Genomic DNA, 20,824 nt, shown 5'->3' with positions numbered 1-20,824 from the left:
CCTCCCGTTTCCCCTGGGCTTTGATCCAATGCCCCACCCCAGAGCCCCTCACAAGAGCCTGTTTCCCTTGCAGCTGAGTACAGAACCCTGTGCCCAGGTGGTGAGGGCTTCCGGCCCAACCCAGTCACTGTCATTCTAGAAGGTGAGTTCCTGGCAGACCATCCAACTGGCTCCACTTTCGCTGTATCTCACCAAAGTACTGAGTTGGACTGCCTGGGGAGTGTATCTTTTCACCTGGAGGACCGGCGGGAGAACCAAACCATGCTTCCACTTGGCAATGCATTGTTAATTTATTCTTTCAGCCATTTCTTCTCCCATCTGTTGGCTTATTCATCCAACCATCCACTTATCCATCCACCCATCCTTCCATTTTCCATGCTCCATCCATCCATCATCTATCCATCCATCCATCCATCCATCCATCCATTCATCCATACCTCATTCATCCATCCCCATCCATCCATTCATCCATGCCCTATCCATCCATCCATCCACTCATCCATCCCACATCTTTCTCACAATGAAAGGAAAGGAGTTGAATTCAAGAGAGTCTGGGTCTAGCCTTTGAGATAGACCTCCAAGTGTTCAACAGCCATGAGGGGTATCTCTTGGGGATTCTTGAAGGAGCCCAGGAAAGCCCAGGAAGCTCCCACAATCAGCTTTTTCTCTTCCTTGACAGACATTGATGAGTGCCAGGAGCTGCCAGGGCTGTGCCAGGGAGGGGACTGTGTCAACACATTTGGCAGCTTCCAGTGCAATTGCCCACCGGGATACCACCTGAATCAGGACACCCGCATCTGTGAGGGTGAGTGTGGATTCTTCCCCAGGCTGGGCCAGGCCCTCCCTGACTTCCTGTCCTGCCAAGCTCCATATGGATAAGGAAGGGAAGTCCTCACCTGAGGTTTGGTTTGCCTTGGTTTGCCCTCTGCTCTTCCTCCTTCTCTTCTTCATTTGTCCATCCATCTATCCATCCATCTGTCCTTCTTCTCTTAAGCCAAACTGACCAAGCCCCAAAGCTAAGAGTGAGAAAGAAAAAGCACGAGAAGGAACAGCCCCACATTTCCTTCAAGCATCACTTCACCTGTCTATTCTTTTTAATATTTTTTTTAGTTGTAAATGGACTCAATATCTTTATTTCACTTATTTTTATGTGCCTCACACATGTAAGACGAGTGGTCTACCACTGAGCTACAAGCCCAGCCCTGTCTGTCATTCTTGTTTGAGCATCACAGGGATGGTCAGCAGCTAGCTGGTGCCCAGGACGGTGTGTTAGGATTAGGGACAGTGTTTTATTCCATTGTGGTTGGAGAAATGCTTTGTATGATTTGAATTTTAAAACAATTTATTCACACGTGTTTTGTGACCTGATCTATGGTCTATCCTAGAGAATTTTTCATGTCCACTTGGCAAAAAAAAACAAGTGCATTCTGCTGTTTGGGGGTTGCAAGTTTTATAGGTTTTCTTAGGTTTAGTGCTTCGTGGAGTTGATGAAGCTCTCTCTTGTCTTGTCGACCTTCAGCTAGTTTCTTTTTATCTCTTATTGAAAGTGGGCTTTTGAATTCTTCAATTGTTTTTGTAGAATTCTGACCGTTTTTTTTTTCAGTTTTTACATCACATATTTTGAGGCTCTTTTGTTAAGTGCATACATGTGTATTATTGTTATATCTTCTTGGTGGGTTGACCATTGTATCAATATATGGTATTCTTCTTTGTCTCTTATGGTAATTTTGGGCTTTAAGTCTATTTTTTTAAAACAACTATTGTCACCCCTGATCTCTTTCTTTTTTAAAAAATATTTTATTTTTTAGTTGTAAATGGGCACAATATCTTTATTTTATTTTTATGTGGTGCTGAGGATCGAACCCAGGGCCTTGCACATGCTAGGCAAGTGCTCTACTGCTAAGCCACAACCCCAGCCCACCCTTGATCTCTTTCAATTACTATTTGCATGGAATATCTTTTCCCTAACTTTCAACTTCAACTCATTTGTGTCTTTGGGTCTACAGTGAGTCTCTTGTGGATAGCACCTAGTTGGATCATGTTTTCATTTTTTGTTCATTCTGTCAATGTCTGACTTTTCATTGGAGACTCTAATCTATGTACACACTATTACTGGTAAGGAAAGGCTTACATGTGCCATTTTCTATTTATTTCCTACATGTGTTGTATTTTTTTGTTTGTTCCATTTTGTTTTGTTTCGGATTGAACCCTGGGCCTCACACATGCTAGGCAAGTGCTCTATCATGAGCTACACCCCAACCCTATTAACTTTTTTGTTTCTTTTTTCCATTGATTGATATTTTTCCTAATGGACCATCTTAATTTCCTTCTTGTTTCTTTTTCTGGATCCTTTTAAAGTTAAATAAAAATAGGAGTTAATAACCAACAATGCAATACTACGGAGTCCTACATTTACCTATGTAGCCCCCTGTTTCATTGTATGTTATTTCCCTATATGGGTTTAGGTTACTGTCTAGGATATTTTCATTCCATTTGGAGGGGCTCATAAGTATTTCTTGTGAGGCCTACTGGAGATGAACACCTTCAATTTTTGTTTATTTCAGACTGTCTTAAAAAATTCTCCTTCATTTCTGAGGGACACTTTTGCCCTCAGTATTCTCAGTGGACAATTCTTTTTCTCAGTTGAGAGTCTTTTTTTCTTCTAGGGCTTTACTTCACCCCACTGTTTTCTGGCCTCTATGGTTTCTGAGGAGAGATTGGCTGTTAACCTTATCGAGGATCCCCTGTGTTCAATATGTCACTTCTCCCTTCCTGCTTTTAAGATTCTCATGGCAGCTGTGGTCACGAGAAGGGAAGGATATGACATTGTGAGGGGCACTTACAAATACGCAGCATTCCCGCATTGCAGCATGGTTACTATTTATTGTAAATTATTTATTGTAAATTATTTGTTTATAAGTTTTCCACAGGATTCTAGAGTTCCACATATGTTGATTTCCCCCCACCCCCACCCCGGATTTTGCCTGTTTAATTTGCTTTTGTGAAGGAGTGGAGCCCGGGAGTTCTCTGCTCTGCCATTTTTGGTGATGTCATGCTCAGTGTAACATTCTGTCACCTGTTTTTATACAGCCTGCAGGCTAAGAATTTTTTTTTCATATTTTAAGTGATTAGGAAAATAATCAAAATAATATTCTCTGACACATGAAAATTATATGAAAGTGAAATATTAGGGTCCATAGTAAAGTTTTCTTGGAGCGTGGACAATACCACAGATCATTTTCACACTGTTTGTGACTGCTTTTATGCTGCAGTGACAGACCAGATAATCAGGAGAGACTTCCTCTTGATTCAAAAACTGCGAAACAACGTGGCCCTTTACAGCCAAAGCTCTGCCTCTGGATGGGAGGAATTGATTAGGTTGAAAATCATGACCCCCCACCCCAGGATATGGTGGTCCCCTTTACCCATGGTCAACTTCTGTGATTACCCATGGTCAACCCAATCTGAAAATACTAAATGGAAAATTCTAGAGATAAACTATTTGTACGTATTAAATGACATTTATTACAGCATCTGGTCATGCTTGTTTCATTTTCTTAGCAGTTACAATTGTTCATGTCTCACAGTGCCTAATTTAAAAATTAAGCTTCATCATAGGTGTGCCTGTATAGGAAAAAAAACAGAGTTTGATACTATCCACAGTGTTTAAGCCTCCTGCGGGGTCTTGGTGGTACGTCATCGTTCTATCACTGTGACCAAAATACCCGACAAGATCAACTTAGAGGAGCAAAGATTTATTTTGGCTCTCAGTTTCAGAGGACCCAGTCCAGGGTTGGCCGGCTCCAAGTCTGGGCCATCAGGGCAGATGGACGTGGTAAAAGGAAGCTTCTCGGCTCAGGGCAGCCAGGGAACAGAAAGGGAGGGGCGCGGTCAGGGAGAGGAGGGACCCTTCCAGGGCACGCCCCCATGGCCTCCTTCCTCCGGGCCTTCCATTCAGCCACCAGTTCATAGATCCATGATTCAGTCACTTACCCAGAGCCCCTCTCTGCATAGGGGACCTTGCTTTCATCATGAGACTTCAGGGAACACTCCAGGTCCAAACTGTACCAGGGGGACCGCTCTGCGTTATCCATGGGGCTCCTGCTCTCTATCACATCGCAGAGGGTAGACGTGGTTGCCCCTTGGTGATGGCACAACCAATGTGGGTTCAGGTCATTTCCTGTGTTTCTTCATGTCATGTCCCTACTATATCTGTATAATGATAAGCTGATTTTGAAACCAAACCACGGAAGTGCCTCCTGGGCCCGGATAGGAGTTACCTGGAATGTCCCTGGACAGGGTCTGAACACCCCGTCTGCCCCACCTCCCCTGCAGATATCAATGAATGCTCCACACACTCGGGCATCTGTGGCCCTGGCACATGCTACAACACCCTGGGGAACTACACCTGTGTCTGCCCTGCGGAGTACCTGCGAGTCAACGGTGGCAGCAACTGCATGGGTAGGAAGCGGGGTTGACCAGGGGGCTGGCAGTGGCTGGAGCAGCATGGGAGGAGCTGCCTCCAAGCCTTCGAAGAGTGCAAAGAGTTGTGTTTGAGGGAAAGAGAGGAAGGGTGAGCGTATCTGAGGTGTTGATATGTGTCAGTGAACAAGGCTGCAGGACTCAAGGGCCCAGGGCTGCCACGCGGCTGCCACGAACAGTCACCCAGGCTGTGCACTAAGTCTGAAATATGAATGAGGCCCCCAAGTGTGCTGGGGGAGAAACACCAAGCCAATTGTGTTCAAATGGATCCACGAATCCCTTCCTGTTTGGTCCTCTCTTCCTCTCACCTGGGAGACCTTTTCCCACACTGCAGATATGAGAAAGAGTGCCTGCTTCCGGCACTACAATGGAACGTGTGGAAGTGAGCTGCCCTTCAACGTGACCCGGAAGACTTGCTGCTGCTCCTACAACATTGGCCAGGCCTGGAACAGACCCTGCGAGGCCTGCCCCACTCCTGCCAGCCGTGAGTCCCCTTCCCCACCTTCCTGCCAGCTTGGCCCTCCCAGCACAGTGTACTTAGGGCTCTGAGGCTAATCTGCCTTGTTCTGATGAGCTGGAGTCAGTTAGGTTCCCTCTGTGGACAGTGGGCAAGGCACTCAGTCCTCCTTTGCAGACATTGAGAATTCAGGATGGATCGATGGAGCTTTCATGGTGGGAAAAGCTCTTGGAGACACACAGAACTAGTGGGTGTTTGGTACAGATGCAGTTCTTTTTTTCAAATACTTTCCATCTAAGGCAGGTTGAATCTGCAAATGCAGAAACTGCAGGTATACAGCTCTGACTGTGACTGGAGGATAAATTGCTCAGGAAGCCCAGGGCCCACTGCCTGAGGCCAGAGTGACTGCGCAGGGGTATTCATCCATTGGCTGCCATGGACGCTCAAGTTTGAAGCAGGGTTCACTAGGTGTCTTAGTCTGTTTTCTATTGCTGCAACAAAATACCTAAGACTGGATAAGTTTTTATAAATAAAAGGAGTGAGCATGCCAGCTCAGATCTTTCTCTTATAAAGTCACTCATGCTGTCATGGGGACCCTCCCCTCACGACCTCATCTAAACCTCACCACCTCCCAGAGGACTCACTTCCAAATGCCATCGGTATAGGACTTTGGGGATTCTGTTTCCAACACATGAGCTTTTGGGGGACACATTCAAACCATAGTTCTGGGGAGGGTAAGGGAGAAGGGTTGTCAGGGCAGAGGTGCGGCAGCTTGGAGGTCCTCTGATGGCCCTGTGTAGGAGTTTCTGCTGGAGAGATGGTGGGGCTGGGGCGAAGGTCTTGAGGTTATAGCTGAACAGTCTGTTGTTTTTGATGAGGGCGAGGGGTGTGGCTGGTGTGCCCATGCCAGCCAGAGGTGGCCAAGTCCCACCTGGGCATCAGAAAGTCACTGCACAGGTGTATGGCCACCAGGGAGGAGGCAGGGGGGTGGTGAGAGGCCAGGTGAGGGCTGGGCTGCAGGGAGGGGCCATCGCGGCAGGTGTTCGGGGGTGGGGATGGGGTGGCTGGGCTGCAGCTCTGTTCTCCTCTGGCAGCTGACTACCAGGCCCTGTGTGGGGACCAAGTCCCGGGCTTCGTCATTGACATCCACACGGGCAAGCCCCTCGGTGAGTGACCAGCGCCACTGCTTCTCTCAGCGCCCCTTCCCTGTACCTCTAACTCCCCAGGAATTTTGATCCCAAAATACTTCCTTCTTCTTTTCTTTTTTTTTCCTTTCTGTTTTTTGAACAGTGAGGGTGTTTTTATAAGACTGTCCATCATTTCTGGAGCAACAGTAATACACATACAACAAAATTCATCATTGTGACTGTTTTCTCAGTGCCCATTAAGTGGCATTGAGCAGTTTGCACTCTTGTGTGACCATCTCCATCATCCGTTTCTCACCTTCCTGAACTGAACCCCCGTCTCCATTCAACACTGGCTCCCGTCCCGTCCCCCGTCCCCCCCCCCCCACCAGCCCTAGCTCCACCATCCTGCTTCACGACTCTGAACTGCCTGCTCTAGGGCCCTCCTGTGAGTGGAATCATGCAGTTTGTCTTTTCGCTTAGGGAATAATGACAAGGACAAATTCTGTGCATGTTCAGTACAGATGCAAAAAAATTTTTGAATTTTTGCAAAATGTAGTTGGTTTCATCTGAAGACGTGAAAACTTCAGCTATGGAAGGCCAGCTGTGTATGTGTATGCATACCCACTGAAAGCACCTAATTTAAGCTGGACGTGGTGGTTGGTGCATACCTGTAATCTCTGCTACTCGGGAGACTGAGGCAGGAGGATCACAAGTTCAAGGCCAGCCTGGGCAACTCAATGAGACCCTGTCTCAAGATAAAATAAAAAGGGCTGGAGATGTAGCTCAGTGGTGGAACACCCCTGGGTTCAATCCCCAGTACCAGAAATATATATATATATATAAATATATATAAATACACATACACACACACACACACACACACACACACATATATATATATATATATATAAATTTTTAAGTTAAGTGCCCAATTCAGTGGATTTGGTGCATTCAGAGCTATGTAGACATTCCCTCCATCAAACCTTAGAGCATTTTCATTATGCAAAAAGAAACCTTGTCCCCTTTAGCAGTCATTGACCCTCCCCCGACCCCCAGACAGTCACACTCCTTATGTTTCCGTGGATTTGCTAATTCTGGGCACTTCTTATAAGTGCAGTTCTACGATATTTGCTTTATTTATTTTTTTGATCTGGCTTTGTTTGCTCAATGTCACTTTCAGGGTTAGATCCTGAAAAGCAGGGTGCTAGGTCACAGGAAATGTATTTTTCTTTTCTTTTTTTTCCTTCAGTACTGGGGATTGGACCGTAGGCCTTACGCATTCTAAGCAGGTGCTTTACCTGTGAGCTACATCCCCAACCCTTTCTTAAATTTTATTTTGAGACAGTGTCTTGCTAAGTTGCCCAGGCTGGCCTCAAACTTGCCATCCTCTTGCCTCAACCTCCCATGCAGCAAAATGTGCATTTTCTTTCTTTCTTTTTTAAATTTTACTATATTTTTGTTAGACTTTTAAATTTTTTAAAAAATTTTTCTAATTAGTTATACATGACAGCAGGATGCACTTTGATTCATTGTACACAAATGGAGCACAAGTTTTCACTTCTCTGGTTGTACACAAAGCAGAGTCACACCATTCGTGCCATGGTACATGGAAATGTGCATTTTCAATAGAAAGTGAGGCTCTCTCCTGCCTTTGCGTTTCCTGCCACATCCTGACCTCTTTCTGGTGTGAGTAGATATATTTTGGCTACAGCAGGATTTTTGGACCATGTGTTGGTCTCTGGCCTCATCTTCTACCAGACCACATGGCCAGTGGGTCCTTTAGTTCAGGGTCTCCAGAAGGTCCCTGGGGCTAGGCTACCATTGATGGCTCTTGCCCTCCCCAGATATCGACGAGTGTGGGGAGATCCCAGCCATCTGTGCCCACGGTGTCTGCATCAACCAGGTGGGGAGCTTCCGCTGCGAGTGCCCCCTGGGCTTCAGCTACAACAGCATCCTGCTGGCCTGCGAAGGTGCCTCCCACCCCCACCCCTGTCCCCAGTGCTGGGTTCTGTGTAGGATACTGGTTCCCCGCTGTGCATTCTGGGTGTCTAGACACTCTGTAAGCCTCCGTTTCCCGTCTGCATAGCTGGGCTAACACCTTCCAGAGTATCTCCATCCCAAGTAAGCACCCTCCCTCTAATTCTGGCGGTGTGCAGAGAGACCACCTGCTGCTTAGCTGGGTTTGGGGTTTGGTTCTCCCAGAGTGGGCCTCTCTCTCACCCCCATTCTGTTTGCTGGCTTCCCCAGATGTAGACGAGTGTGCCAGTGGGGGCGGCCCCTGCCGGAGGAACGCAGACTGCACCAACATCCCCGGCAGCTACCGTTGCGAGTGTGCCCTAGGGTTCAAGCTGTCACCCAGCGGGGCCTGTGTGGGTGAGTGGGGTCGCCAGGGAGCCAGAGGCCAGAGCCCAGGACAGCAAGGGGAAGGGGAGGAGGTGGGCTGTTGCCTCCGTGACTTGGTGGAGCAGGGCTCTTTTCCCTTGTCTGTAGGTGGGGAAGGAAAACTTGAAGCACCTGTCTTGGGTGGGTGCTGAGGACTGAACCCCGGGCCTCATGCTGCGGACCTGCATTCTGTCACTGTGCTGTTCCCCTAGCCCTGAGGGCACCTGTCCACAGGACAGTGACAAGGATCATGCAGGGTGTGATGGGGCAGAGCTTGAAGCCCCTGGTGGGAGCTTGGATGTGGGATTTCAAGGCAGACTCTGGCTCCTCCATTGCAGCAAGGAAGAGCTCAGGGAAAGAGGGGTGAGGCTGACCCTCTGTAGGATGGGGTGCTTGGGGACACCATGCTACCTGCACCCCTCAGGACGGAACGAGTGTCGAGAGATTCCAAATGTCTGTAGCCATGGCGATTGTGTGGACACAGAGGGCAGCTACGCATGCCTGTGTCACCGTGGCTTCCGGGCATCGGCAGACCAGACCCTGTGCATGGGTGAGAGCCTCTTCCACTCCGTTCTCTTAGCCTAAGCTCTGCCTGGGGTGTACACCATCTCGGGGGCTGGGATGGCTCCGCTAACCATCCCAATTCACAGAAAGACCCAGGTTTGAATCCTGGCACTAAGACCTTGGGTAAGTGACTTTTTCATTTCTCTCTTGCCTCAGTTTTCTTATCTGTAAAATGGAGGTCGTAAATAGTACCAGGGGTCCTTCTCAGCTGTCCCCTCTTGAAGTCACTAACCAGCCATCCTTTCTAAAGGTCACTACTCAGTCGTCCCCTCTAGAGGTCACTACCCAGCTATCTGGGAAGGCTTAGGTGCAGGGGAGCCAGGCTGGGCTCAGCCAGGTCCCTGTCCCTGAGCCACCCAATGCCCTAGGGTGAATTGGTGGGTTTGCGGGGTTTTGTTTTCAGACCTTGATGAGTGTGACCAACAACCGTGCGAAAATGGGACCTGCAAGAACATCATTGGTTCTTACAACTGCCTGTGTTTCCCTGGCTTTGCAGCAGCACACAACGGGAATTGTGTGGGTGAGCCACCTGGGTTGGTGGGGAGGCCTCAATATTCTCCACTGCACAGGAGATACATGATCTGAGGGCTCCTCTGAAACAAAAGACCTTGACCCTGAGCAAACTCAAGGGGTTGGCGTTTCCTCTGAAAATGAGTTAACTACAAAATTCTCCATACCCACTCAATTTTCCAGTACCAGTGGGAGTCTGTGTGGGAGTCTTGTTAAGAGTTTATGCTGAGGTTGATGGGAGGCAGGTAGGCAATATAGTTTAATGCTATGAATTTGCCTCTAAGTGCTCTCTTAACTGCATCCCACAAATTTTAATATTTTGTGTTTTCATTTCCATTTAATTCCAAATATCTTGTAACTCTCTCATAATTTCTTCTTTGGTGAAATTATAAAACAGGGTAGGGAAGAATGAAAGCAAGACCTTGATGGTATGGCACCACCCAATTAAGTGCACTGGGTTAAAGCATGAACTCCAAGATCAGAAACTATGAGTTCAAATCCCAACTTTGCCACCTACAAGGCCCTACACAAGTCATATACCTCTTAATATCTCTATTTTCTTATTTGTAAAATGGAGATTAACAGTAGTACTTACCAGAGAAACTATCAGATTACATAGGCTTCTCAACTGAAATATTACCTGAAATAGAGAGATTTTATATTGAGCAGAAGACCAAGTTACTGAGAAGATATGATCATTAGTGCATAAGCAACCAACAGTAGAGCTTCAAAACATATGAAGTGAAATCAATACACCTGAAATAGAAATAGAAAAATGCATGATTATAGTTGGAAACTTCAACATGTCCCCTACAGTCGTAAAGAAAACAAGTAGGTGGAAAATCAGTAATGATATAGAAGACCCCAACAATACTGTCAACCATTTTGACCTGAATGATATTTATATAATATTCTAGAATACACATTCTTCTCAAATATACATGGACATTTGCCAAGGAATATTTGCCATATTCTGGGCCATATCCTGGTTTGTTAAAGCAACCCTTAACAAATTTTAAAAAACTGTAGTCACGTAAATTAAGTCCTCAGGAAGTAAGAGAATACAACTAGAAATCAATCACAGAAGATACCCAGAAAGTCCCAAGGTATTAAGAATTTAAACAATGTATTCTTTTTTAAAAAAATATTTTTAGTTGGGGCTGGGGTTGTGGCTCAGTGGTAGAGGACTTGCCTAGCATGTGTGAGGCACTGGGTTCAATTCTCAGTACCGCATATAAATAAATAAAAATAAAGATCCATTGACAATTAAAATTTTTTAAAAATATATTTTAGTTGTAGATGGACACAATATCTTGGACACAATATCTTTTTATGTAGTGCTGAGGATTTCTCTATAAATCAAAGGAGAAATCATAAATGAAATTAGAAGATATTTTGAATTAAATGAAAATAAAAACAACATATCAAAATATGTGGGATACAGCTAAGAGAGGATTTGGAGGCAAATTCATAATATTATAATGGCTGTATTAGAAAATATCAGGACCTACCTCATAGGGTAGTAGGAAGGTTAGAATACAGAGTCTACACGAGTGCTCAGTAAACTGAAGGAAGTGCAAGGGAGGCTCAGTGCCCTCAAGCTCCTTGGTTGACCCTACCTGCTTATCTCCCCTCTGCAGACATTGATGAGTGTACCACTCTGCTGGGGCAAGTGTGCCGATTTGGCCAGTGCCTTAACACAGCCGGTTCCTTCAACTGTCTCTGCCAGGATGGCTTTGAGCTCACAGCCGATGGGAGAAACTGTGTGGGTGAGTCTCACTGCAGTGCTGGGACCCATCTCAGCCAGTCCTTGCCCCACATTTACCTGAAGTTGGTACTTTTGAGTGAGCGTGGTTCTATTCGTCATCCATGCATAAAAAGTATTTTTTAAAAACCTAGCACATTCTATTATATATTTAGAACACAATTTTGTGATTTAGGGTGAAGCTGTCTTGAAAATGTAAGTTTTCTGAAATCAGGAATAGTAGGGGTGCTAAGTGGATGCCAGGAAAATCCCAGAGGAATCTCCAAGTGGCTCCAGATTAGGAACCGGGCTCCCTCTTCCCGCCCCCGACACCATCTGGCTCCACCTGTCGCCCCCCAGGGCCAGATAATCCTTTCCATACTATTCCTGTGTTCTGGAATCTCAGCCTTTCCCTTGGACCCAGAACTGCCACTGGAAGGGCTTCTCCTAGGTCCCTCAGCCATCATGCAGTGACAGCGGGTGACGGCCCCAAACCTGGGTGAGCCCTCCGCCTCCTCTCTGGTGCTGGGATCCCCTCCTTCTCCTCTCCACAGACACCAACGAGTGTCTCAGCCTTGCGGGAACCTGCCTGCCAGGCACTTGCCAGAACCTGGAGGGCTCTTTCCGCTGCATCTGCCCTCTTGGCTTCCAGGTGCAGAGCGACAAATGCATAGGTGAGTGTCCAGCCCAACCTCCCAGCTCTGGGGCCAAGGAGGTGCCTTTGAGCTTCTCTTTGCCTATCTGTAAGATGGGAATACCAGTTGGGGTTACAGTGAGGTGAAGATGCACTTAGCATAGCGCCAAACACAGCTCCATGCACTATTATCAGTATTAATGTTTCTGCACTCCTGGCTCAGGGCTTTCTCTCTAGGGCCCTCAGTCTTCCTTGTGAATCCTATAAAATGGGCATGGGTTTGGGGGTCTCACTGCACCTCAGGAATCTAATAATAGAACTTCTCACTCCAATGAATGGTTGTCAAGGACAAGTCTGGCCCAGGTTCTACTGGTATAATGACCCATAGGAGTGATTGTACACTCTGGACTAACCTAAATCAGTCTGGCCTGACCTCTGTGGTCCACTCATTCACCTGGGTTGGCCTCATTCCATGTGGACTAACCGGACCATTTGGCCCAAGAAGACAGGCTAGTTTCATATGGTCTGGGCTAACCTGCGTTAGTCTGGTCTGGACGGATGGCCCTTTTGTCCAGGCTTCCACTGGGCTAGTCTTGTATATTCTAGGCTAACTTGGACCAGTCTGCCCTGGCCTCTTCTGGTTTATTGTATCTGAGCTAGCTTGATACAAATGAGCCAACTCCATCTAGTATGGGCTAACTTTATTCAGTCTCGGTTAGCTTTGTACAATTTTAGTCTCTAGCAATGAACTTTTCCAGACTATGACTCCTGCATCTCCTGGGAAAGACCCCTTCCCACCCCATACACACTGTGCACCCAATGCTGCAGCTTATACTGAGCCTTAGCTTCTTGCCCCACTTCAGCCCACGACCCACTCAGCTGGGCCCCTACTCCTTCTGCCCTTCTTCACAGCCAAGACCTCCCCACCCTGGTGCAGGTCCTCCTTGCAAACACCCTTCCTTCCCCGCTCATGTCCCTGCCCCTCCAGACATTGATGAGTGCTTGGAGGAGCCCAATCTTTGCCTCTTTGGTACCTGCACCAACAGTCCTGGAAGCTTCCGGTGCCTCTGCCCACCTGGCTTTGTCCTCTCTGACAACACGCACCGTTGCTTTGGTGAGTTTGGGAGCAGGGAGCACCCGGGGCTTAGGGAAGAGGGTGGTGGGAGATGAGGTGGGAAGGGCTTGGATCACCCAGAAAGGAGTGCCACAGTTTCTTGTATGACACACTAGGAGCTCTGACCAAGCAGAAGTGTCTCTCTGCTTAGTGGGGTTATTCCAGTCCAGACAACCTTTTGGCCAAACTGATCTCCTCTACAGAGGGCCAACTTGGACCATCGCTGGCTAGCCTAGACCCCCCGGGTTGTTCAGTATTAACCAGAGCTTCTCTTGCTGTGCAGATGTTGTCTAGTTTGAGGTAGCTGAGGTCACTCTGGGCTGGCTCATCTAACATGAGCTAGCCTTTACTTATAGGTTAGGGGCAATAAGGGTGTGAGCAGAGTCACAGTTCAACTCAACCAGTTCTGGTGGCCCAGGGCCCAGTAGTGAGCCACACCCCAGCCTGCTGAGTGCCGGTGGAGCAGAGATCTAGGGGTTTGGGGTCTGAAGTCCAAGGTCCTCCCACCCTCTGAAGAAAGGGCCTTCTGATTCAGGAGCGTCGTAGCCAGTTTGCCCATTCTTCCAGGCACAGGGACACCCTACAGCAGTGAAGTAGGTTAGAATATTGCTGGGATTCTTGGCTATTCCGCCAAAGCCCAGGGTTGATCCCCATTGGACCAGTGTTGATCACGTGTTCATTCCTGAGCCAATCACTGTGACTGGGGGGCGTGGAGTGTTCTGATTGGAGGCTAGTAGGCTCAGCTCCACTCATTCATCAGGAATGTAGAGGAGGGGAGCGCATGCGGTATGTTGGCCTTTATCAGCTTAACACCCAAACGGCCTGCTGTCTCCCACAGACACAAGGCAGAGTTTCTGCTTCACACGTTTTGAGGCTGGAAAGTGCTTAGTGCCCAAAGCTTTCAACACCACCAAGACCCGATGCTGCTGCAGCAAGAGGCCTGGGGAGGGCTGGGGTGACCCCTGTGAGCTCTGTCCTCAGGAGGGCAGTGGTGAGTCTGCTCTGTCCCTCTGCTCTGATCCTGGGGGTTGTGACTGGCCCTGGATTCTGACTTCTTTTCTGAAACCCCCTCCCTGCCCAGCTGCTTTTCAGGAGCTCTGTCCCTTTGGCCACGGGGCAGTCCCAGGCCCGGATGACTCTCGAGAAGGTGAGCCCCTCACCCAGGTGCTGGGAGCCTCTCCTGAGCTACCCAGCCCTGCCCTTCTCAGCTCTGCCTGGATACCCAAGTCTCAGGCTCCCTCCCAGATGCGCAGGTGGCCTGGGGTCCCCACAGTGATAGCCGCCCGGTCTGCAACCCTTGCCACGTGCAGATGTGAATGAGTGTGCAGAGAACCCTGGCGTCTGCGCTAACGGCGTCTGCATCAATACCGACGGCTCCTTCCGCTGCGAGTGTCCCTTTGGCTACAGCCTGGACTTCACCGGCATCAGCTGTGTGGGTGAGTGACCAGCCCTGGCTGGCCCCTGTCACCTTCGTCATTCACTCATTCTCTCCCTTGTTCTTCATTGACTCTCCCACTCACCCTTTTCCCCATTGCTCATTCATTCATTCATTTGTTCCTTGACCTGTTCACCCATTCACTCGTTCATCCATTCATACTTTCCACTCATTCATCCTACTTTCATACACTCGTTCAGTCACTCATGATCTTATTTGTTCCCTTATTCATTCATCACTTGGTCATTCACTCATTCACCCCTTGCTCATCCACTCATTCATTCATTCTTTGAATGTGCACCTGTGTTTGCCCTGCAGCCAGCTTAGAGGGCAGCAGATCTTGCCCTGTCCAGTCTGTGGCAGTCACCAGGGAGGCAGACAGGGATGTGAAGGATAGGAGTTTCTCTGCAGTTAATGACTACTCCGTATCCTCAACCAGACATAGATGAATGCTCTGTTGGCCACCCCTGTGGAGAAGGTACATGTACCAATGTCATTGGCGGATTTGAATGTGCCTGCGCAGATGGCTTTGAGCCTGGCCCCATGATGACCTGTGAGGGTACGATGCTGTCTGCCCAGGATCTGGGATGTGTGATGGGGACCATCCCCCTGGGAGGGAGCAGGGGGCCTGCAGGCAGACCTCACCTACCTGACGCCTCTACTGTCCTCCATAGACGTTGACGAATGCTCCCTGAACCCGCTGCTCTGTGCCTTCCGCTGCCACAACACAGAGGGCTCCTACCTGTGCACCTGCCCGGCTGGCTATGCCCTGCGAGAGGATGGGGCCATGTGTCGAGGTAGGCTCTACACAGGCCCCAATGGCAGGGCCCCGGGACTCCTCGTCCTTGGCCTCATCATCCCCCTGTGTGTAGGTGACATCCTGAGCCCTGCAGTCCAACAGACTTAGGTGTAGCCTCGGTTGTTCCTCCACACAATGGGGAAGTAAGAGCCATGAGCTCCCACAGGTGGGTGTGAGCAGCATGGCCGGTGCAGCTGGCCCTGTGAGCAGGCGGGGCACCTCCTGGGAGGGGTAGTCTTCTTAGTTCACTTTCTTCTGCTGTAACCGAGACAACAGACCAGGTCACTGATAAAGAGTGGAAGTGGGTGTGGCTAATGGTTCTGGGATCTGGGAAGCCCAAGAGCATGGTGCTGGCCTCTGGTGGGGCTCATTATTGTTGCCGCACAACACCCCGGGGGAGGGCACCCCATCCCAGAGCGCAAGGTGCTAGCTTGGCTCTCTCTCTTCTTACAAAGCCACTGATGCCATCACAGAGGCCCTACCCTCCTGACCTCATCTAGTCCTAGTCCCCCGTCCTCGAGGGCCCAGCTCCAAACACTATTAACATATGGCTTTGGGGATTAAGCTTCCAACTTAATGAGCCTGGGGACACCTTCGGATCACACCCGTGATTCTGACTTTGCTCTTGTGAGCTTTGTCATTTTGCTGTTAAAAATGGGATAAGAATAGCTCCCTGGGCCCAGAGTCCACTAGGACATCAGGGGCTGGACCTGCCCTAAGTGGCATAGGTCAGAAGGGACAGAGATCATGCCTCCCTGGGGACATGTGCTCACATGTCTGTGAGTTTCTCATTGTCACAATGAAAGCTGAAGAGTCTTGGCGTTGGGTGGCGGGGGATGCTGCTAAATGCCCTATAGCGCACACAGACCAGCCCCCTACCACAAAGGACTTTCTTGTCCCAAATGTCTATAGTGTCAAGGGCGAAAGACCTGAGGCTGGGGCTGGATCCCTCCAGGGCTGTTTCAGAGTCCATGTTCAGGAGCCATGAGGAGGCCCTGACAGATTCACAGCCTCTGGCATGGGCAGGGGAGGTGGAGCATGGGGGCATCCTGAGCTTTTTGGCTGGGATCTTGTGGCTCCCTTGTTGGGAAGACCTGCAGTACCCTCATTCTGATCCAGCAGGAGGCTGCTGAAGTGTAGAACCCAGGCCCTCCAGCCTAGGGCCAGGCCTTGAGGCAGCTGACTTTGACCAACACCTGTCCCTGGTCATCCACAGACGTGAACGAGTGTGCAGATGGGCCGCAGGACTGCCACGCGCGAGGCATGCTTTGCAAGAACCTCATTGGCACCTTTGCGTGCATCTGCCCCCCGGGGATGCGGCCCCAGCCCAGCTCTGGGGAGGGCTGCACAGGTATGGGGGAGAGGCCAGAACAAGAGGTCGTGGCAGAACCAAGGGAGGAGCTCCAGGGCTGGGGGAGGCCAGCTCCAGACTCTGTCCTCCCCTCTGGCCTCCTTCATCCCTCCCACCTCAGATGAGGATGAGTGCCACACCCAGCCCAGCCCCTGCACCAATGGCCGCTGCATCAACACCGTGGGCAGCTTCCGGTGTGACTGTGACGAGGGTTTCCAGGCCAGCCCCACCCTCACTGAGTGCCACGGTGAGTGTAACCAGGCGTAAACAAAATGGCTGCGGCCACTCTCCACCCGTGCCTCCTCCTGCCCAGGAGCTCCCTGAATCAGGGGAGCATTCGGGGCATTGGGGAGGCATGTGGGGTTGTGAGCCACCGAGGACACATGGCCAGTGTGCACACAACCTGTCTCCCATGATACCGCCAACCCCCAGACAATACCCAGGAGTGAGCCCTCCTGGATTTCCCACTTCCTGGGAGCCAAACCCAGCAGGTGACACACCAGTAGCATCTGTCCTGGTGAATTGTGTGTTCCTGTTCCCACCTTCTTCTTTCCTCCCTGAGTGTGATATCCACCCCACAGCTTCAGGCCAGATGTGTGCATCCAGCTGCTTCAGGGACATCCTTGTCCCTACCCCCAATGATACAGCTCACCTCCAAACCCTGTCTCAGTGATGGGCCCCCAAGCCAACCTCCCAGAGTACCTGGGAAGCCTCCTCTTCCTCACCCTAATGACCAGTCTGCATCCAGCCCTCCCCACTTCCCATCTGTCCCTAGATGTCATTTTTCTTTATTGTCCCTGATGTTTCATCCTGGGCACCAGTATGTCTGGTCCCCTTCCTGATGTTCCCTGCATTCTCTGCTGCCTCTTGGCCATCTATTCCCTCTGTAGCCAAAGAAGGCTGCCTTTTGCTGTCCAGCTTCTACAACCCAACCCTGGTGGTCACTGACTGGGCCTGTAGCTTCTGCCCCAGCCCCACCCCCACCCCATTGAGGGGGTGTCCGTGTCTGGTAGCAGTGCCTTGGAAGATTTCACACTGTGCAAATACACAAAGCCACCCTACACCCCAGGGAGGAGGGTCCTAGGTGGCACGGTTCTCCTGCCCACCTTTCCTACCCATTCTCCGCAGACATCCGGCAGGGCCTGTGCTTCTCTGAGGTGCTGCAGGCCACGTGCCAGGCGTGGTCGAGCAACAACGAAGCTGTGCCCAGGGCTGTGTGCTGTTGCGGGGGCGGCCGGGGCTGGGGACCCCACTGTGAGCTCTGTCCTCTGCCTGGCACCTCCGCCCACAGGAAGCTGTGCCCCCATGGCTCAGGCTACACTGCTGAGGGCCAAGGTGGGTGTCCTTGAGGTGGTTTCCAGGTTGTGTGTCTGTGCTCCGGTGAGTGCTAGTGTGTGTGTGTGTGCATGTGTGGGTTTGCCTCTGGGGTGAGGACTGGTGGGCAAAGGGAAGTGAGCATGCCCTGGTGGCCAACCAGACCCCACCCTGCCCGTTTGTCCCCAGATGTGGATGAGTGTCATGTGCTTGCTCACCTGTGTCCCCATGGCGAGTGCATCAACAGTATTGGTTCCTTCCGCTGTCACTGCCAAGTTGGGTATGCACCAGATGCTGCTGCCACTGCCTGCCTGGGTGAGCCACAGCCCCCCGCCCGCGTGCCCCAGCCTGTCTCGGGCCCTGTCAATAGCCCCTGGCCCCACTTCCCTGTGCCCCTCCAAGTTTGCAAGACTTGCTTTTCGTTTCCAAACTGGCGACCACAGCCTAAGGAAACCAGAAAGTGGAGACCAGAAGCAAAGTTTCACCCGGCTTGAGCCACGTTCCTCCCCTGCTCTGATGCCTCCTGAGATTCTCCAGTTACGTTGTGTAGTAGATGTTCATCTAGGTCAGGAGGGAGCGGACTGCAGCCTGAAGGCCAAATCCAGCCCTCCACTATTTTTTAAATAGTGGTCCTGGCACCTAGCCACGCCTGTTTTCATTTCCTTTAACCATTACTTTTCTGAAATGAAGGCTGCATTAACTGGTTGTAACTGGGACTGTGTGGCCTGAGGAGCCAAACATCTAGTAGCCACTTGGTGTCCAAGGAGGATTGGCTCCAAGACCAGGGCTTCTCCATTACATAAAATGGGGTAGTGTTTGCACACATCCTCCTGGTTACTTTATTTTATTTATTTATTTATTTATTTTAGTTTTCATTTGTTTGGTTTTATATTTACTTGTGGTGATGGAGATGGAACCTGATGGTTCCATCAGAGCCTGGTGCACACTCTAGACAAGTACTGTACCATGAAGCTGCATCCCCAGCCTCCGACTGTACACTTTAAATCTCTAGATGACTCACGGTAACTAATACAAGGTAAATGCTAAGGACAGAGTTGCTCTGCTTACTGTTTAGGGAATACTGACAAGAAAACCTGTGCATGTTCAGCGCAAATATAGTTCCCCACCCAGTATCTTCAATCCACAGTCGGTTGAATCCACAGGTACACAAGACTGACTGTTCACTATTTGACTTTTTATAGAAAAGTACCAACTCCTGCATAAGTCCACAGATTTTAGGTGGCCAGAAGCTGGGAATGAGACTTCAACCCTCAGTCCCCCAGGGAATGTCCATGTGACCCGCCTCACACCCCGCCCTTCCCCACAGATGTGGATGAGTGCAGCCAGGCCCCCAAGCCATGTTCCTTCCTCTGCAAAAACACAGATGGCAGCTTCCTCTGTGCCTGCCCCCGAGGCTACCTGCTGCAGGAAGATGGCAGAACCTGCAAAGGTGACCTCCTTCCCTCCCATTAATACCTTCTGGGGGCCATTCCTGTCCGGGACAAATGCCCCAGAGAGGTCACCTGTGGTCTAACCCCCTCCACCTGCATAGAGCTGGGGACTAAATGGGGTTATTCTCCTGCCACTCCTTTGCCTGACGGTGGCAGGAGCACCCTGGGCCCTCACACTGAGCCCTGCCCACCCCACCGTCCCTACCCCCTGAGCCCCGCCCCAGTCCTGGCCCCACCCGATGCTGAGTCCCACCCCTGAGCCTGCTGGGACCCTGTGCTGTGCCGCAGACCTGGATGAGTGCTCCTCCAGGCAGCACAACTGCCAGTTCGTCTGTGTGAACACCATTGGCTCCTTCACCTGCCGCTGTCCCCCTGGTTTCATCCAGCGCCACCAGGCCTGCTTTGGTAAGTGCCCCTGCTGCTCGTGTGACAGGTGACACACAAACCTAGCCTTCTCAAGTTTGTCACCATAGAAGTATCAAGTACTCTGTGTGTGCCAGACCTTGGGGACGTGGGCGAGGGTGGAACAAAGTGCTTGCTTCCTGGGTGCTCCCATCCTGGTGGCATCTGGGACTTCCTCCTTCCTGCCCTAAGTCTCTGAAAGGTCCACCCTCAGAAGCTCCACTTACCTGGGTCCAGGCCATCTCCTTTTGCCCCTGATCAGTCCCTGCTGGGTCTCCCAGAGTGCTCCCCAAACCTCTCACAGCTCAAAGGGGGAGTTAGCTCAGAAGTCAGAGCCACAGAATCACCTGCCACAGTGTTGCTTCTTCGTGTCTTGTGACCCAGAGGGAACCAGATCTCCCTTTGAGGCTGAGCCCAGCCACAATTGGCCCATGCAGGCTCCCATTGATCCTCTTAGCACCTAATGATCACCTACTGTGTACCAGACAGTGCTTTGACCAGAGGATGGCAAACTCCAGCCAACCATCCAAAGCTGGTTTCTGCTGGCTTTTGCTAATATAGTTTTATTGACACTCAACCTCACCCACTTTATCTATCATCTGTGGCTGCTTTTTTTTTTTTTTTTGTCCCACCACTATAAAGACAGAATCCAGACAGTCCAGTTTTGCCAGCAGAGCCAAAAATGTTTACTCTGAACCATTTCAGACACAGTTTACAGAACCTTGCTCTAGGTCCTGGGAGTACAGGACAGCAGAACCTGATACCATCAGGGAACTTCCCTTTTAGGAGTCAGACTGCAACTGACATAACATTAAATATGTCCGCAGGTGTTGAGTGGCTGGAGAGAAAGACACAGTACAAGTAGAGTCAGGAAATTAACAGGGAAGGGTTGCAGTTTTCAAAGAGAACTCCGGTGGAGCCTCATCCGAAGGGAACATTTGGGCAAAGATTTGAAATAATGTGTTTCGATTTTTCTGCAACAGTAAAGCTGTGCGTATGTGTGTGTGTGTGTGTGTGTGTGTGTGTGTGTGTGTAGCTGCACATGCCTAAACATGGAG

At 50.1% G+C, this 20,824-nt stretch overlaps 1 protein-coding gene across 2 annotated transcripts in view; it reads left to right on the top strand.

Moving 5' to 3' along the window:
• The window catches only part of FBN3 (fibrillin 3), a 56,155-nt gene that overhangs the window by 26,610 nt on the left and 8,721 nt on the right, over window positions 1-20,824 (top strand). The window contains exons 39-61 of one of the 2 annotated variants that reach the window (XR_014021298.1): window positions 74-142; window positions 680-805; window positions 4,336-4,461; window positions 4,817-4,966; window positions 6,034-6,105; window positions 7,911-8,036; window positions 8,314-8,439; window positions 8,873-8,998; window positions 9,416-9,532; window positions 11,163-11,291; window positions 11,821-11,940; window positions 12,889-13,014; window positions 13,853-14,005; window positions 14,096-14,161; window positions 14,325-14,450; window positions 14,889-15,008; window positions 15,124-15,246; window positions 16,465-16,599; window positions 16,721-16,846; window positions 17,728-17,934; window positions 18,103-18,228; window positions 19,241-19,363; window positions 19,675-19,769. Coding sequence is in view for 1 of the 2 variants with exons in the window: in XM_081288514.1 (XP_081144640.1) it covers window positions 74-142; window positions 680-805; window positions 4,336-4,461; window positions 4,817-4,966; window positions 6,034-6,105; window positions 7,911-8,036; window positions 8,314-8,439; window positions 8,873-8,998; window positions 9,416-9,532; window positions 11,163-11,291; window positions 11,821-11,940; window positions 12,889-13,014; window positions 13,853-14,005; window positions 14,096-14,161; window positions 14,325-14,450; window positions 14,889-15,008; window positions 15,124-15,246; window positions 16,465-16,599; window positions 16,721-16,846; window positions 17,728-17,934; window positions 18,103-18,228; window positions 19,241-19,363; window positions 19,653-19,769 (2,835 nt within the window). In the remaining variant the exon portion in view is untranslated. Of the gene's footprint in view, window positions 1-73; window positions 143-679; window positions 806-4,335; window positions 4,462-4,816; window positions 4,967-6,033; window positions 6,106-7,910; window positions 8,037-8,313; window positions 8,440-8,872; window positions 8,999-9,415; window positions 9,533-11,162; window positions 11,292-11,820; window positions 11,941-12,888; window positions 13,015-13,852; window positions 14,006-14,095; window positions 14,162-14,324; window positions 14,451-14,888; window positions 15,009-15,123; window positions 15,247-16,464; window positions 16,600-16,720; window positions 16,847-17,727; window positions 17,935-18,102; window positions 18,229-19,240; window positions 19,364-19,652; window positions 19,770-20,824 lie in introns of both variants that reach the window. The other variant, XM_081288514.1, reaches the window with a different exon arrangement.

Source organism: Spermophilus citellus (assembly GCF_964194105.1).
Source record: "Spermophilus citellus genome assembly, chromosome: 3".
Lineage (NCBI taxonomy): Eukaryota > Metazoa > Chordata > Mammalia > Rodentia > Sciuridae > Spermophilus > Spermophilus citellus.
This window is presented reverse-complemented; position numbering and strand designations above follow the sequence as displayed.